Below are 18,633 nucleotides of genomic sequence, written 5' to 3' on the forward strand. Positions count from 1 at the left end.
TGGTGGCTGACGTGAAGCCTGATTCTCTGCTATGATATGAAGACTGATTCTCTGCTGACATGAAGCCAGATTGTCTGTTACGGGACCTCTCTCCTCTGCCTGGGTGCTGGGCCTAAATTTATGAAAATGGACTCTTACAGTGGTGGGTGACGTGAAGCCTGATTCTCTGCTATGATATGAAGACTGATTCTCTGCTGACATGAAGCCAGATTGTCTGTTACGGGACCTCTCTCCTCTGCCTGGGTGCTGGGCCTAAATTTATGACAATGGACTGTTGCAGTGGTGGCTGACGTGAAGCCTGATTCTCTGCTATGACATGCAGACTGGTACTCAGCAGAAGTGGCCCAAATCATTAAAAATAAAAAGCTAGCATTTTGTAATTATAAATAAAACCCAGAGCAATGAAGATAAGGAAATCTACAAGATTAGGCAGAAAGAGGCCAAGCAAGTTATAAGAACTTCTAAAGCTCAGGCAGAAGAAAAACTAGCTCAGTCTATGAAAAAAGGGGATAAGACATTCTTCAGATATACAGGTCCTTCTAAAAAAATTAGCATATTGTGATAAAGGTCATTATTTTCTGTAATGTACTGATAAACATTAGACTTTCATATATTTTAGATTCATTACACACCAACTGAAGTAGTTCAAGCCTTTTATTGTTTTAATATTGATGATTTTGGCATACAGCTCATGAAAACCCAAATTTCCTATCTAAAAAAATTAGCATATTTCATCCGACCAATAAAAGAAAAGTGTTTTTAATACAAAACCAATAAAAGAAAAGTGTTTTTAATACAAAAAAAGTCAACCTTCAAATAATTATGTTCAGTTATGCACTCAATACTTGGTCGGGAATCCTTTTGCAGAAATGACTGCTTCAATGCGGCGTGGCATGGAGGCAATCAGCCTGTGGCACTGCTGAGGTGTTATGGAGGCCCAGGATGCTTCAATGCGGCGTGGCATGGAGGCAATCAGCCTGTGGCACTGCTGAGGTGTTATGGAGGCCCAGGATGCTTCGATAGCGGCCTTAAGCTCATCCAGAGTGTTGGGTCTTGCGTCTCTCAACTTTCTCTTCCCAATATCCCACAGATTCTCTATGGGGTTCAGGTCAGGAGAGTTGGCAGGCCAATTGAGCACAGTAATACCATGGTCAGTAAACCATTTACCAGTGGTTTTGGCACTGTGAGCAGGTGCCAGGTCGTGCTGAAAAATGAAATCTTCATCTCCATAAAGCTTTTCAGCAGATGGAAGCATGAAGTGCTCCAAAATCTCCTGATAGCTAGCTGCATTGACCCTGCCCTTGATAAAACACAGTGGACCAACACCAGCAGCTGACATGGCACCCCAGACCATCACTGACTGTGGGTACTTGACACTGGACTTCAGGTAGTTTGGCATTTCCCTCTCCCCAGTCTTCCTCCAGATTTTGGCACCTTGATTTCCGAATGACATGCAACAGTCCAGTGCTGCTTCTCTGTAGCCCAGGTCAGGCTCTTCTGCCGCTGTTTCTGGTTCAAAAGTGGCTTGACCTGGGGAATGCGGCACCTGTAGCCCATTTCCTGCACACGCCTGTACACGGGGGCTCTGGATGTTTCTACTCCAGACTCAGTCCACTGCTTCCGCAGGTCCCCCAAGGTCTGGAATCGGTCCTTCTCCACAATCTTCCTCAGGGTCCGGTCACCTCTTCTCGTTGTGCAGCGTTTTCTGCCACACTTTTTCCTTCCCACAGACTTCCCACTGAGGTGCCTTGATACAGCACTCTGGGAACAGCCTATTCGTTCAGAAATTTCTTTCTGTGTCTTACCCTCTTGCTTGAGGGGGTCAATGATGGCCTTCTGGACAGCAGTCAGGTCGGCAGTCTTACCCATGATTGCGGTTTTGAGTAATGAACCAGGCCGGGAGTTTTTAAAAGTCTCAGGAATCTTTTGCAGGTGTTTAGAGTTAATTAGTTGATTCAGATGATTAGGTTAATAGCTCGTTTAGAGAACCTTTTCATGATATGCTAATTTTTTGAGATAGGAATTTGGGGTTTTCATGAGCTGTATGCCAAAATCATCAATATTAAAACAATAAAAGGCTTGAACTACTTCAGTTGGTGTGTAATGAATCTAAAATATATGAAAGTCTAATGTTTATCAGTACATTACAGAAAATAATGAACTTTATCACAGTATGCTAATTTTTTTAGAAGGACCTGTATAAATGAAAAAAGGAAATTAAAACAAGGAATAACTAAATTAAAAATAAAGGACGGAAGGTATGTAGAAGAGAATAAAGGGCTAGCCGACTGCCTTAATGAATACTTCTGTTCAGTTTTTACAAAAGAAAAAGAAGGAGAAGGACCTCCACTAGAAAGGATGACTATTAAATCGTTTGATGCATGTGTCTTTACAGAGGAAGATGTTCTAAGTTTGCTGTCTAAAGTGAAGACAAATAAGTCACAGGGGCCTGATGAGATACACCCAAAATTATTAAAAGAGCTTAGTGGTGAGCTGGCAAAACCGTTAACAGATTTATTTAACCAATCATTAGTAACAGGAGTCGTCCCGGAAGATTGGAAATTGGCAAATGTTGTGCCCATTCACAAGAAAGGTAGTAGGGAGGAATCGAGCAACTATAGACCAGTGAGTCTGACATCAATAGTAGGCAAATTAATGGAAACCCTATTAAAGGATAGGATTGTGGAACATCTAAAATCCCATGGATTGCAAGATGAAAAACAGCATGGGTTTACTTCAGGGAGATCATGTCAAACAAATCTTATAGATTTTTTTGACTGGGTGACTAAAATAATAGACGGTGGAGGTGCAGTAGACATCGCATATCTAGACTTTAGTAAGGCTTTTGACACTGTCCTACATAGAAGGCTTATCAATAAACTGCAGTCATTGAGCATGGACTCCCATATTGTTGAGTGGATTAGGCAGTGGCTGAGTGACAGACAACAGAGGGTTGTAGTCAATGGAGAACATTCAAAACAAGGTCATGTTACCAGTGGGATTCCACAGGGATCTGTACTGGGACCAATTTTGTTTAATATCTTCATAAGTGATATTGCAAAAGGCCTCGATGGTAAGGTTTGTCTTTTTGCTGATGACACAAAGATATGTAACAGGGTTGATGTTCCTGGAGGGAAACGCCAAATGGAAAAGGATTTAGGAAAACTAGAAGAATGGTCAGAACTCTGGCAACTGAAATTTAATGTGGATAAGTGCAAGATAATGCACCTGGGGCGTAAAAACCCAAGGGCAGAATATAGAATATTTGACACAGTCCTGACCTCAGTATCTGAGGAAAGGGATTTAGGAGTAATTATTTCAGAAGACTTAAAGGTGGGAAGACAATGTAATAAAGCAGCACGAAATGCCAGCAGAATGCTTGGATGTATAGGGAGAGGTATAAGCAGTAGAAAGAGTGAAGTGCTTATGCCGCTGTACAGATCACTGGTGAGACCTCACTTGGAGTATTGTGCGCAGTACTGGAGGCCATATCTCCAGAAGGATATAGATACTCTAGAGAGAGTTCAGAGAAGAGCTACTAAACTAGTACATGGATTGCAGGATAAAACTTACCAGGAAAGGTTAAAAGACCTTAATATGTATAGCTTGGAAGAAAGAAGAGACCGAGGGGATATAATAGAAACTTTTAAATACATAAAGGGAATCAACTCGGTAAAGGAGGAGAGCATATTTAAAAGAAGAAAAACTACCACAAGAGGACACAGTTTTAAATTAGAGGGGCAAAGGTTTAAAAGTAATATAAGGAAGTATTACTTTACTGAGAGAGTAGTGGATGCATGGAATAGCCTTCTTGCAGAAGTGGTAGCTGCAAATACAGTGAAGGAGTTTAAGCATGCATGGGATAGGCATAAGGCTATCCTTCATATAAGATAGGGCCAGGGACTATTCATAGGATTCAGATATATTGGGCAGACTAGATGGGCCAAATGGTTCTTATCTGCCGACACATTCTATGTTTCTATGTTTCTATGTTTCTATTCTCTGCTGACATGAAGCCAGATTCTCTGTTATGGGACCTCTCTCCTCTGCCTGGGTGCTGGGCCTAAATATATGCCAATGGACTGTTGCACTGGTGGCTGACGTGAAGCCTGATTGTCTGTTACGGGACCTCTCTCCTCTGCCTGGGTGCTGGGCCTAAATATCTGACAATGGACTGTTGCATTGGTGGCTGACGTGAAGCCTGATTCTCTGCTATGATATGAAGACTGATTCTCTGCTGACATGAAGCCAGATTGTCTGTTACGGGACCTCTCTCCTCTGCCTGGGTGCTGGGCCTAAATTTATGACAATGGACTGTTGCATTGGTGGCTGACGTGAAGCCTGATTCTCTGCTATGACATGCAGACTGATTCTCTGCTGACATGAAGACAGATTCTCTGTTACGGGACCTCTCTCCTCTGCCTGGGTGCCGGGGCCTAAATATCTGAGAATGGACTGTTCCAGTGGTGGGTGACGTGAAGCCAGATTCTCTGCTATGGGACCTCTCTCCAATTGATTTTGGTTAATTTTTATTTATTTAATTTTTATTTTTATTAATTTCCCTATCCACATTTGTTTGCAGGGGATTTACCTACATGTTGCTGCCTTTTGCAGCCCTCTAGCCCTTTCCTGGGCTGTTTTACAGCCTTTTTAGTACCGAAAAGTTCGGGTCCCCATTGACTTCAATGGGGTTCGGGTTCGGGACGAAGTTCGGATCGGGTTCGGATCCCGAACCCGAACATTTCCGGGAAGTTCGGCCGAACTTCTCGAACCCGAACATCCAGGTGTTCGCTCAACTCTACTGGCTGGGTTTTATATCCCTAACCAAAACCTGGCCTGGAACGTGGGGAACAGCCACACCCCTTGCACTTTGGCTGCTCCCAGTAACAGCCGGCCCGGATCGGCTTCACAGCCTCACTAAATAACCAAAAGTGTCAGTCAGCACTAGCTGCCACTGACATTTAAAATTACTGGCTCTTAACTCACCGAGGCCAGGAACCTCGGTGACACATCTTCTGTCAATGACGGATCCTTGCGCTTTCCTACAGTATGTGTGTGTATGTATGTATGTCCGCTAAAGCAATCCACACCGTCGTATTTACAATCACGAAATTTGGCACACAGGTACATCAGGTGTCCGGGAAGGTTTTAGACCGGGTCTCAGGTCTCTAGCATGTACCGTTCCTGAGATATTCCCCAAAAAGCTCACAGTTCAGAGGGTGGACTTAAAGGGGGCGGACTTAAAGATGGACTTAAAAACCCCGCCCCCAGGTCCCGCTAACCCACGCCCCGGTTAGGCTACGCCCACTCTAACTCCGCAGCCAACGGGGAATGAAAAAATGAAGGTAAAAATCAACTTCTGTCAGCTGCAGGGGTGGGAGGGAGGGTGACTTTCTCCCTGCAGCTCACGCTCAGATAGCACAGTGCTGCTGTCTGAGAGTGAGCTGTTCAAAAAGACATCCCTGCATCTGTCCAGGCCCTACACCAAACGGAGGATAGGGAGTCTGAAAGCCGGACTGTCTGGCCTAAAACCGGACCTCTGGCTACCCTAGGGGTAGGCTGCTGTGGAGGGAGGTCACAGTTAAGGGGATGTTCCGCTATGGAGGTCACAGTTAAGGGGCGGAGTGCTGTAGAGGTCACTGTTAAGGGGGTGGGGTGTTGTGGAAGTCACATTTTAAGGAAACATTGCTCTGTGGAGGTCACTGTTAAAGGGGCGGGGTACAGTGGAGTTCACTGTTAAAGGAGCGGGGTACTGTGGCAGTCACTCTTAAAGGGGCAGTCACTGTGGAGGTCTCTGTTAAAAGGGCCAGGAATGGTGAAGGTCAGTTAAGGGGACTGTAACCTATGGTCAGTGTTAAAGGGCGGGGGCTGTAGAGGTCATTGTTAAGGAGGCGCGCCCGTGTGGAGGTCACTGTCAAGGTCAAGGGGGTGGAGTGCTGTGGAACTCACTGTTAAAGGGGCAGGCTGCTGTAAAGGTCAAATTTAAGGGGGTGGGCTGCTGTGGAGGTCCCATTTTAAGGATATAGGGCACTGTGGGGGAGGGATCAGTGTTAAGGGGTGGGGGGCTGTGGATGTCACTGTTATAGTGGATACTGTTGATATCTTTTAACGACACACACAGCTAGTATGATTATATACCTGAGGCAAATGCTGCATAGAAGTGCTGATGGTCATGTCAATACAAACCACAGGCCTATCTGGTCCATATTGTTAGATCTGGAGTTAACACCCACCATCAGTGATACCTGTTACTAGGCAATTGCAGAAACCTATTTGAGTGCCACTGAAGAAGCTTGAACACTTGCAGAAATGATTCAATATAAAAGAGAAAACAACTCCCTATAATTGATCATTTTTCCTACACAATATTTATCCAGCTCTGGATTAATCTTAAAGGTTTTTTTCAAGAGTTTCTAACTGATGACCTATCAGTATCAGATCAGTGGGAGTCCGACGCCCAGGACTCCCACGACTCCCACCGATCAGGTGTTTGAGAGGACCTGTGACCACCACATCCTTCTCTCCGCTTTTCCTAGGCTGAGTGACTACACGTTCATGTGTTGCGTGGCCTAGTAGCAGCTCCGTCCGATAGAAGTGAATGGGGCTGAGCTGCGATACCAAACACAGCTGCTGTACAGTGTATGGCAATGTGCTTGGTAAGCTGAGAGGAGGTCGCGCCCTCACCAAAGCGCCAGTGCCTTCTCAAAACAGGTAATCGGCAGTGATCCCTGTGTGTCGGACCCCCACTGATCAGATACTGATGACCTATCCTAAGGAATCTCAGAAAAACATTTTAAAGATAAACTCCAGGAGAGAAATTAAAACATTCTCACCACCTCCTGACCTTGCCCATAGGGTTCCTCTATTGCCCCCTCATGCCACTTATGACCTGCTTGTCAAAGCAGCTTCTGTCTACCATCTTAGCTGTAGAAATCACTGTCTGCAGTCATTAGCTTTGTTAACTACGTCTCACAAGACTTTGTCCTGGCATCCCATAGATAGGTGTGAATAGATCCCATCTAATCAGATTCTATAGTTATATAAATGATTACAAAAATTGTGAGCAGGACGCTGGAGAGATAGTGATGTACAGTAGGTCTAAGGCACATGAGAGGCTGCAGACTGTGCCTGCTCAGCAGCATGCATGTCGTAGGCAGTGTCAAACCCCAGGTGACTGCAGGAAGGGGCAGAGATAATGCAAGAATGTTTCACTGTTGGAGCAAGTTTGCTGGTGGCTTTACATTGTTGACAGGTCCCAGGAAAAGCAGAATATGTCAACTTGAAACTGAAGTTTATGTCTTATAAATGGCTATAAGGTCATATAGGTGGTTATATAGAACTAAAGCTTTACATCATCTTGCTTATAGCTAGGACCATGCCTGTCTGCTTTTATGTGTTTTATGTTGTTTTTAGTTTACGTGTTGATGGAGCTGCATATATATATATAGTGCATTTGGAAAATCTTCAGACCCTTTTACCTTTTTCACATTTTATGTTGAGACCTTGTAATAAAATAAGATAAAAAAAATAATAATACCCAATGATGAGAAAGTGAAAACAAGATTTTAGAAATGTTTGCACTTCATTAAAAAAGAAAAACTAAAACCTTGCATTAAGTGTTCAGACCCTTTACTCGGGACTTTTAGTTGCAGCACCATTGGCAGCCTCCAGTCTTCTTGGGTATGATGCCACATGGTTCGCACACCTCGGGAGTTCCTCACATTCTTGTAATCAGATCCTCTGAAGCTCTCAATGCAGCAACATAGCAAAATGTGAAAAAAGTGAAAGGGCCTAAAGACTTTCCGAATGCACAGTATTATCCTATAGATGCTTTACATCCAGTTTTCTAGGTCAGCTGACCTGCCAAGCCATCTTTCTGGAATACTTTTTAACACCCAGCTCCACTGATATAACTGCAGAAACATCTCATGTTCATGATGGAAGGGTCACTTATTGCCTCCAGACAATTAAAAAAAAAAAGAAGAAAAATCTGATAATGCAGGCTGTGAAAGGGATGTCATTGCATTACTAATGCCTAAGGCCTCTTTCACACGGGCGAGATTTCCACCGGGTGCAATGCGTGAGGTGAACGCATTGCACCTGCACTGAATCCTGACCCATTCATTTCAATGGGGCTGTGCATATGAGCCGCGATTTTCACGCATCACTTGTGCGTTGCGTGAAAATAGCAGCATGCTCAATATTGTGTGTTTTTCACGCAACGCAGGCCCCATAGAAGTAAATGGGGCTGCGTGAAAATCTCAACCATCCGCAAGCAAGTGCGGATGCGGTGCGATTTTCACGCACGGTTGCTAGGAGACTATTGGGATGGGGACCTGATCATTATAATTTTCCCTTATAGCATGGTTATAAGGGAAAATAATAGCATTCTAAATACAGAATGCATAGTACAATAGGGCTGGAGGGGTTAAATTTGTTTTAAACTCACCTTAATCCACTTGTTCGTGCAGCCCGGCTTCTCTTCTGTCTTCATCTTTCCTGTGCACAGGAAAAGGACCGTTGATGACGTCACTGCGCTCATCACATGGTCCATCACATGATCTATCACCATGGCGATGAACCATGTGATTGGACCATGTGATGAGCGCAGTGACTTCATCAAAGGTCCTTTTCCTCAAAGAAAAGACAGAAGAGAAGCCGGGCTGCGCGATCAAGTGGATTAAGGTGAGTTAAATTGTTATTTTTTTTTTAACCCCTCCAGCCCTATTGTACTATGCATTCTGTATTCAGAATGCTATTATTTTCCCTTATAACCATGTTATAAGAGGAAATAATACAATCTACACTACAACTAACCCAAACCTGAACTTCTGTGAAGAAGTTTGGGTTTGGGTACCAAACATGCTGATTTTTCACACGTGCGTGCAAAAAGCATTACAATGAGTTTGCACTCGCGCCGAAAAATCGTGCATGTTCCTGCAACGCACCCGCATCTTTTCCCGCAACACCCGTGTGAAACCAGCCTAACTGTTTATACCCTACTCTGCCAGCATGGTATCAATCCAGCTGTGGCCAGAGCAGCTGCGTCCGATAGGGCAGAATGGTTACTAGGGATACCCTGTCAGGCAGAATGTCCATAGCAACCAATCTCAGATTACTCAGATTTTATAGGCATTTTCAGAGATTTTAAATTGATGGTCTATCAGTATATAATATTAGTGTTTCCCTCTCCACTAGGAGCATCAATGTCCATATGTGATTGGCCATGTTCAGTACTGCAGATCAGCCCTTCAAGTGAAAGGGCCCGATCTGCAGTATTATACACATTTGCACAAGTTGTGGGCATTGCCGTTTCAGGTAGTGAATGAGCGAATTGATTTAATCTTGTGAAGGAGTGTCCCTACAGCTCTGGATGCTGCCTCAGCCATCAGATTATCATGGCCTCATATCTCCTGAGATCATGATAATGTCGTGCATGTGCCGGTACTGCGATGATAGGCCTACAAATCTGAAACAGCAAATTTGCAACAAATTTTACCAGCGTGCGAACAATCACTGATTTGTTCTTGTAGGCATATCATTTGTGCATGCACCACTACTTGTAGTAACAGCGCATTGGGTGAGATTAGCATGGCCTTGGAGATGTGTGGCCATGTTAGTCTGCTGGCAGAGTGGGGAATCATCTGCGAGGTACAGTCCCTCACACATGGAAAATGTGTTCAGAAGTAATTGGATTCATACGAATTGATTCACTTCTCGCTAGAATGAATTTGAGTTCTATTTATATCTTCTACTCTATTCACATCAAAAGCTTTCCAAGAATTCTGCTTCCTTCTAGGTCAGGGCTCTTTACACGGGCCGAGAATCGAACAGATCATTGCTAACGAACGTTCATAATAATGCTTGTCGGCGGTTTAAATGCACTGCCGATTACCCGATGAACGTGCGAAACGCACACTCTGGAGGAGATCGGTGCATGTAAGTACACCGGTCTCCTCCGCTAGCGATCAGCAGATTGCCGGGAAGGAACGCTTCCTTCCCAACAATCTGTTTGTCCATCATCCCAAGTAAAGGGACCTTTAGTCCATGAGTTACATGACCTGGAATCTCACTGCTGCCCTCTGCTGGCTCATCGTCTGTATAGTTCACAGACTAGAAGTAGTAGTTACCAGAACTCTGAACACTGCTCTAGATGTGACTAGAGAATTAGTAGAAGGTTTATTTTTTACACAGGACTTTTTGGACATTTCACCTGTAAAATGATGTTAAAAGTGGCGTCTGAGTGAAAAAGTATCCCAATGGCTTGAGCTGCCCTATAACATACCTGTCAGCTGGTTACTGCACCCTTGTTCGTTGTCTCTCCTGCTCTGCTGACAGGCTTGCTTCACGCGCACTAATTCTTCTCTTGTCTTGTCTCTCACTTTTCTTGCAGCCGCTGCGAGCGCTTGCCTTGTTTTGACAATGAGTGCCAGAGCCTGCCCCTGAGAATTACCTATCACCACCTATCATTCCCCACCAACATCCCAGTCCCCACCGACATTTTCCGTATGGGCCCATCCCATGCTGTCCCTGGCGATAACATTCAACTGGTCATTACCAGCGGGAACGAGAAGGGTTATTTCGTTACCAAAAATGTGAACTCCCACAGTGGCCTGGTGGCCCTCCAGCAGCCTATTACAGAGCCCCAGGACTTCCTCCTAACTATCCAGATGAATCTCATTCGACATGGGACCTTGAACACGTTCATAGCCAAACTAAATGTTTTTGTCACTGCAGAGCTTTGAAGTAAATGTCCGCTCTGGGGCTCATCCTCATTATTGTATTTTTATTTTTTCTTAATTCTTACTTGTTCTTAGATTGAATAAAGTTGATTTTGTTGCATGCGGTTGTTCTTGTGGTTTGAGAATATGTAAAGTTTCCATGTCATAATACATTGGTTGCATGAACCTGGTTTAAAGAAGTCATGTGATGGATCTTAGAACTCTGTATTGAACTGTTCTTCGGTTATTCCTCCTGGAAATGGATGAATACATTGGCAATTCATCATTATTATTCCAATTTATCAAGAGAGTGTGAACACAGTGACACTGTTCTAAGGGTGCAGCCACACAGGAAGGTTTTTAATGCAGTTTTTGATACCAAAACAAAGAGTGGATGCAAAGTGGAGAACTGGTATAATCCCTAATACATTTTATTTTTTATTTTTTTATCCTCTTCTGATTTTGGTTTCAAAAACAGTATCAAGAACCTGTAAGTGTGGCTAAACCCGAATAATGTTGGCATTGTCAGTAGAGATGAGCGAAGCAAGCAGAGCAGAGCAAAGAAATCGTTATAATACTAAACTGAGATTCATCTCCGTACAGTATTAGAATGTATGGGCTCCAATGAGCAGAAGTCAGTTATTTAAGAAGTAGCGCGAGACTTCGTCGAATAACTTCGGTAATGGATTATTACAGTGAAAAAAACACTTCAAAATTTGGAACTGAACTTGGCTTCGGTTTTGAGCCGGTTTTCACTGTAATAATCAATTACCGCGCGACTTTGTAAATAACTAACTTCGGCTCATCGGAGCCCATACATTCTAATACTGTACACAGACAAATCTCCCTACAGTATTTTAAGTTTTTTTTAGCTTCGCTCATCTCTAAATTTGTCAGTGTGTGGAGACAGTGTGTTAATAAGGGGAATGGCCTATCAAACCATTGTCAATTTATCCATATATTTCTAGGAAGAATAACAGAGGAATACCATAACCCTGAGGAAAAATGATCTAGAAATGTTATTCTTTTGGCAATACAAGTATTTACTAAAAAACAGACATTTCCAGGGAGGTGATGGGTTCTCCTAGAGGTCTAGCTCATTCTGGAGGTGGGTTGTTTGTCAGACAACCCACCTACTTAGGCACTGTGTGTAATGCTCAGTTTTGCCTCTGGTGGCACTGCAGGAAAATTAAACACTTCCTGCCAGGTTTCTATAAAGATTGTCCAAAGAGGAGATAATAGTGGCGATGAAGAACATTTATTCAGGTACTAATGAGGGTTTACCACCATTTATACTCATGGCAGAAACTCCATGAGCGACTAGCAGGGGCAGTGTCGGACTGGCCCACCAGAGGATCGTCTGGTGGTCCCGGGCTCTGATCCCATAGTGGGCCCTGTAAGTAACATGCAGCAAGCATCCATTTCCCTTTAAGAAGAGAGTACATGTGACAGGAACATTAAGTGTAAGGTGTCTTGCTGAGCATTAAGGGATGGGATGATGGAGCTCTAACTGTCATGTGGATATGTTTCCATCACACACCGTGGCATTTAATACATGCAGAATGGCAGTCAGTACTGACGGCAGCAGGACAAATCCCATCCACATCGCCAATTGTGATATCATCATGAAATCTAAGCAGGCAGGGATGAAATTAACCAGTTCTCTTATTAGAACTTCTGCAGTTACGGTAGATCTCCATACAGTCCTCAATGGTCCAGGAAAAAACAAAAACTTTTGGAGCTGTCTTTATAGACAATAAATTGCCACTAGGGTCTATTTCTTTGAATCATAACCTAATAGACTTTATTGATGATATGGGGGTTGGGCGCAGAGAATAATTCCCTCTAGTGGGCTCAAGGAGCTCCCATCCAATGCTGAGCAGGGTCTAACCTACACCCCTGCTGATCATCTATCTGAAGAGGTGGTGACACTCCATGCAAGCGCTGCTTCCTCCTCGCTACACTATATGTTTTCTCCTCTGGAGTAGTGGCATTGTGTAATTACTCACTCCATTCAAGTGAAAGGGGTGATTGCTTGTCATTACACTGCACCACCGTAGCTTCCAAGACCACGTGCAGTGTAGTGAAGAGGAAGCAGCACTCGTATGGAGCTCCGTCTCCTGTTCTACCAGCTGATCGGCAGGGTCGCCGGGTGTTGGACCCCCGCCAATCAGATATTGATGACCTATCCTAATGAATGGTAGGGCAACCCCTTTAGAAGCTATGTATACCTTTTAGAGGCAATTTTTTTTTTTATTATTGCATTTTACCTATTTTAAGCTAAAAATCCTTTTTCCAACTAGTCCTTATTAAACAATTTCTCTATACAGCACTGAGATTCTCTAGTAGCAGGATCTGAATTTTCTGTTCTATCAGGCAGCTCAGCTGACAGTTCCTTATCTCTAATCTCAGATTTTATGAACACTCAAGATAAGGCTACATGCACACGACCGTTGTGTGTTTTACGGTCCGCAAATTGCGGATCCGCAAAACATGGATAGAGTCCGTGTGCGTTCTGCAATTTGCGGAATGGCACGGACAGCCATTAATATAACTGCCTATTCTTGTCCGCAAAACGGACAAGAATAGGACAGGTTATATTTTTTTTGCGGACCAAGGAACAGAGCAACGGATGCGGACAGCACACAGAGTGCTGTCCGCATCTTTTGCAGCCCCATTGAAGTGAATGGGTCAGCATCCGAACCGCCAAAACTGCGACTCGGATGCAGACCAAAACAACGTTCAATTGGGCAATATAAATCTTACAACAAGTTTAAAAATCTAAGTTTGCAGGCACCAAATCCTGCTGTGTAATGAAGATATGCTGCCGGCAAACAAAGATTAAGTATGGGGAAGAGGGATGGCATTACCAATTTCTACTCCCTATACTGAGGAGATCACTCAGATAACTAGCTTTTTGCAACAAAGTTCCAGCTGAGAGTTACTAATTGGGGATGTGTCCATGCGCATTGGTATTACATTGGTATTACATGGGAAATGCTTGTAATTGCTAAAACAGACATGTCATAAGAGTGTACAGGTTTTCATTCAACTGCAGTTCTGCCAATTTCGGTAGCAGAGGGTATATCACTGAATATTTATGAGGCAATTTTCTTCAGTCGTGTGGGAAGTTTAGTGATTATAAAAGAGCTTTATGCAATGAATAAAGTAAAAAATGAAAATCAGATATAACGTACATGATAATATATTTCTAAAAAAGCTAGAACCAGCCCTGTACCTCACATGGGTCCAGAGATCTCCACATTCATTGCCATTTTGATTGTCACTCAACTTTCGAAGAAAAAAGGGAGAACTAAGAAAAATGTGGGACTTTTCCAGGCTTTAATGTCTGATAAGTGGGGCCTGCCTCTGAAAGCCCTACTTATCTGAAGAATGGAGGGCAAAGGGTCTACTGAAGTTATGGAAAGAGCTAAGTTGGTCAGGGGACCATTTGAAACACAGATACAAGACAATAGTGTTGTGGTCAGCCTTAGCAACCAATGAGGTGACTGCTTTTATTTTCCAAGGACCCAAGAGCTGAAATCTTATTGTTTGCCATGGGAAACGGCTCCACCTTTGCACCAATTTTGATAAATCCTCCAGAATGTTCTTAACAATAAGACTATTACCTCCATGGATTCCTTCCAGCGTGACACACACAATTAACTGTGTTATTCAGTGCAGCCAGCATATATAGAAGATATGGGCTCCATAGTAAAGATCAAAATGGCCCCCATTTTAATGCCAGGTTCTGACACCCAGGACAGAAGGGTTCAGTGTTGATGGCTTCTTTCAAAACCCTTGGGTTAACCCCTCTAACTTGCATGCTAACAATGCCACCCAATAGCAAGGAGATTGCACCAACCATGGCTGGACATCCTCTCTTCAAGGGCCCCCTAATAGCTGCACAAGCAGGTTCTGTGGTATATACTCCCTTGGCAGGCAGCAGTGTAAGGTATGTACGCCCTTGGCAAGTAGCAGTGTAAAGCTATGTTGGTCCTCCTAAATGCTCCTATGCACATGCAGAACACAGTCATAGTCACCTCATTACTTCAACTAGACCACTAATGAGATTAAAGATTTTTCTAGCGTCCTATCATTGTCAGAGTTCTTTGAAAGGGGGGTCAGGGTGTGTCACTTCAATGAATGAGTCTTTGGACAGAAACAGACAACCAAAGTATTAACTGCACCATTTACTTTAATGAGTTCATGTGCCATGTGAATGCAGTCTAGATAGCACAGATGGAAATTACTGCAGTCTGAATTAGGCCTTAGATTGTACAACATTGTTAGTGGCTGATAAGGTTATAGGGGCACTGTAAATGGTTAATAATGTTATGGGGGCATCGACTTTAAATGATGGTGTTATAATGCCACTGACCATGGCTGACAATATTATGGGAGCACTGACTGTGGTCGGTAACATCATGGGGCTACTGATCATGGCTGACAATGCTAAGAGGGCACTAAAAGTGGTTAACAACATTTTGGGGCCCTGTCTGTAGTTAACATTACTATGGGACAATAGCTGTGGCTGATAATATCATCGGAGCACTGACTATAGTTGAAAATATTATATGAGGTAAGACAGTGGCTGACAATGTTATGAAGGCACTGACTGTGGTTGATAACATTAAAGGGGTTCTGCAGTTTTTTTAAACTGATGAGCTATCCTCTGGACAGATCATCAGCATCTGATCAGTGGAGGTCCCACACCCAGGACCCCTGCCGATCAGCTGTTTGAGAAGGCAGCGGCTCTGGCATTCAAGTGAACAGAGCTTAGCCCCGCCCAGTTGTTACTAGTTGTGACGTCACTGGGCCTGCGGTAAACAGCAAGAAGGCCGCGGCGCTACTGTCAGCGCCGCTGCCTTCTCAATAGGCTGATCGGCAGAACCCCTTTAAGGGGCACTTACTAAAGAATAGAATGTTATGGGGTACTGACAGTGGTTGACAATGTTATGAGGGCAATGATAGTGGTCGGCAATGTAATAATGGCACTGAATATGGTTGACAATATTATTAGAGCAATGAGAATGGTCGACAATTTAATGGAAGAACTATCTATGGTTCATAACATTATGGGGGCACTAACTATGGATGATAATGTTATGTGGCATTGACCGTGGTTGACAATGTTATGAGGACAATGACAGTGGTCAACAATGTAAATGGCGCACTGACTATGGTTGGCAATATTATGGGGGACTGACTATGGTTGGCAATGTCATGTGCACTGACTAGGCTTTGGCAATGACTATGTTTGGCAATGTCATGGGGGACTGACTATGGTTGACAATGTCACGGGGGACGGACTTTGGTTGACAATGTCATGAGGACGGACTATGGTTGACAATTTCATGGGGGACAGACTATGGTTGACAATGTCATGGGGACTGACTATGGTTGACAATGTCATGGGGACTGACTATGGTTGACAATGTCATGAGGACTGACTATGGTTGGCAATGTTATGGGGCACTGCCTATGGTTGGCAATGTTATGTGGCACAGACTACGGTTGACTGTGTACTGTTTGTTCAGCACACCACATGGTATTATGTAATGCTTGACATTTCTTTCCATCACATTTTAGATATGAAAGAAGAGATAATAGTCGCTGTATTAAATCCTGCCGGCCAAGTGACTTCAACTGCATAACTGATCCTGTCCACTCCATATCCAACACTGTCATCTCTCTGCCCACTTTCCGGGAATTCATTCATCCAGAAGGTGAGTTGATGAAGGCAGTCCATGAATTTACTGGTCTGAAGAGTGAAGTTCCTCTGCTCCTGTGTCCCCGTGACAGCTTTTGTCCACTTTCTTAGGGCTCATCCACACGACCGTTGTAGTTTTGCGGTCCGTTTTTCACGGATCCGTTCCATATCTGAGTTTTTTTTTCCCTGATTTTAGTCCTCTTCCGTTATTCCACAAAACATATCCGTATGGTTTCCGTATGCGATCAGTTTTTTGCGGATCGAAAATTTGAACAGTAACTTATTAATCACTAAACACATGAGCAATATGGGCTGGGGATAGCATTTCTACAGTATGGATTCGCAAAATATGGATAAAATACATGTGACATACAGATGTGTTCCGTGTGCGTTTTATATTTTTTGCGGACCCATTGACTTGAATGGGGCCTCGGACTGTGATTTGTGGACAATAATAAGACATGCACAACTTTTTTGCAGAACGGAAATATGGAAATACAAAACGGAATGCACATGGACCTTTTTGCGGAACACAAATATGGAAATACAAAACGGAATGCACATGGAGTACTTTCCATTGTTTTTGCGGACCCATTGAAGTGAATGGTTCCGCATACGGTCCGTAAAAAAAAACCTGAACGGAAGCGGAAAGAAAATACGTTTGTGTGCATGAGCCCTGAGGCTGAGTTCACATCAATGTTAAGCCTTTCCGTTCTCCTGCTCAGTTATAGGAGCAGGAGAACGGAAAGGATGGATTCGGCACATAACTGAGCCGAACGGAGCCTACGGACCCCATAGACTATAATAATTATAATCTATGGGTCAGTTTTGTCTCCGCTTCAAAAATCTTCCTCTGAACGGAAACCTAGCAGACCCCATTATAGTCTATGGGTTCCATAGGCTCAGTTATGTGCCTAATCCGTCCTTTCCGTTCTCCTCCTATAATGGAATATGAGAACGGAATGGCTGAACGCTGACGTGAACTCAGCCTGAGGCTTCCTTCACACATAGGACCAAATTAATCAAAACTGTCTAAAAAGAAAATGGGATTTATTGCCCCTGGCAACGACTAATCTTTCAGTTTTCCATAGTAGTTTAAGAAATGAAAGCTGTGCTGTGATAGGCTGCTATGGGCAACAAGGACAGTTTTTATAATGTACATTATGTGATGTCTCTCCACAGACATTATCTTCCTCCGTGCTGTGACTCCTGCATACTCACCCGGCCCTCAGCCAGACATCATATTTCATATCATTGAGGGAAATATAAGAGACTCCTTTGATATTCAGAAACGTTATATGGATGGAACCATAGTCGGTAAGTACTCCTTCTCTTCCACCAAGACAGCTAAAGAGCATTTCCTACAAAAATCTATAAAATTTGAGTAGGGCTTGTCACTGATCAGCTGATCACTGGAGGTCTAGCTTTTCTTACCTCTGGCAATCATCTGTAGCGCCAACTACAGGGGGCATGTAGTATTACATGGCAGTCATTAAAATACACTGAACAAAAATATAAACGCAACACTTTCGGTTTTCCTCCCATTTTGCATGAGCTGAACAATATTGTTCACAAATCTGTCTAAATCTGTGTTAGTGAGCACTTCTCCTTTGCCGAGATAATCCATCCCACCTCACAGGTGTGGCATATCAAGGTGCTGATTAAACAACATGAATATTGCACGGGTGTCCCTTAGACTTCCCACAATAAAAGGACACTCTGAAATGTGCACAGTTTTGCCTTACTGGGGATGATGTCAGAAAACCAGTCAGTATCATTTGCCTCACGCAGTGGAACACATTTCCATCGCATAGAATTGATCAGGTTGTTGATTGTGGCCTGTGGAATGTTGGTCCAGTCCTCTTCAATAGCTGTGTGAAGTTGCAGAATATTGGCAGTAACTGGAACATGCTGTCATATACGCCGATCCAGAGCATCCCATACATGCTCAATTGGTGACATGTCCGGTGAGTATGCTGGCCATGCAAGAACTGGGATGTTCTCAGCTTCCAGGAATTGTGTCCTTGCAATATGGGGCCATGCATTATCATGCTGCAACATGAGGTGATGGTCGTGGATGAATGGCACAACAATGGGCCTCAGGATCTCGTCACGGTATCTCTGTGCATTCAAAATGCCATCAATAAAATGCACCTGTGTTCGTTGTCCATAACATATGCCTGGCCATACCATACCCCA

General features: G+C 43.6%; 1 protein-coding gene across 2 annotated transcripts in view; it reads left to right on the forward strand.

Annotated features, from left to right (window-relative positions):
- Window positions 1-18,633, forward strand: part of FBLN1 (fibulin 1) — a 93,578-nt gene that overhangs the window by 58,695 nt on the left and 16,250 nt on the right. Inside the window, exons 15-16 of one of the 2 annotated variants that reach the window (XM_044274413.1) lie at window positions 16,314-16,450; window positions 17,617-17,751. In XM_044274413.1, the coding sequence (XP_044130348.1) occupies window positions 16,314-16,450; window positions 17,617-17,751 (272 nt within the window). Of the gene's footprint in view, window positions 1-10,393; window positions 10,847-16,313; window positions 16,451-17,616; window positions 17,752-18,633 lie in introns of those variants that run through there. The other variant, XM_044274414.1, reaches the window with a different exon arrangement.

This window comes from Bufo gargarizans, unplaced genomic scaffold (assembly GCF_014858855.1).
Source record: "Bufo gargarizans isolate SCDJY-AF-19 unplaced genomic scaffold, ASM1485885v1 original_scaffold_1742_pilon:::fragment_2:::debris, whole genome shotgun sequence".
Classification (NCBI taxonomy): domain Eukaryota; kingdom Metazoa; phylum Chordata; class Amphibia; order Anura; family Bufonidae; genus Bufo; species Bufo gargarizans.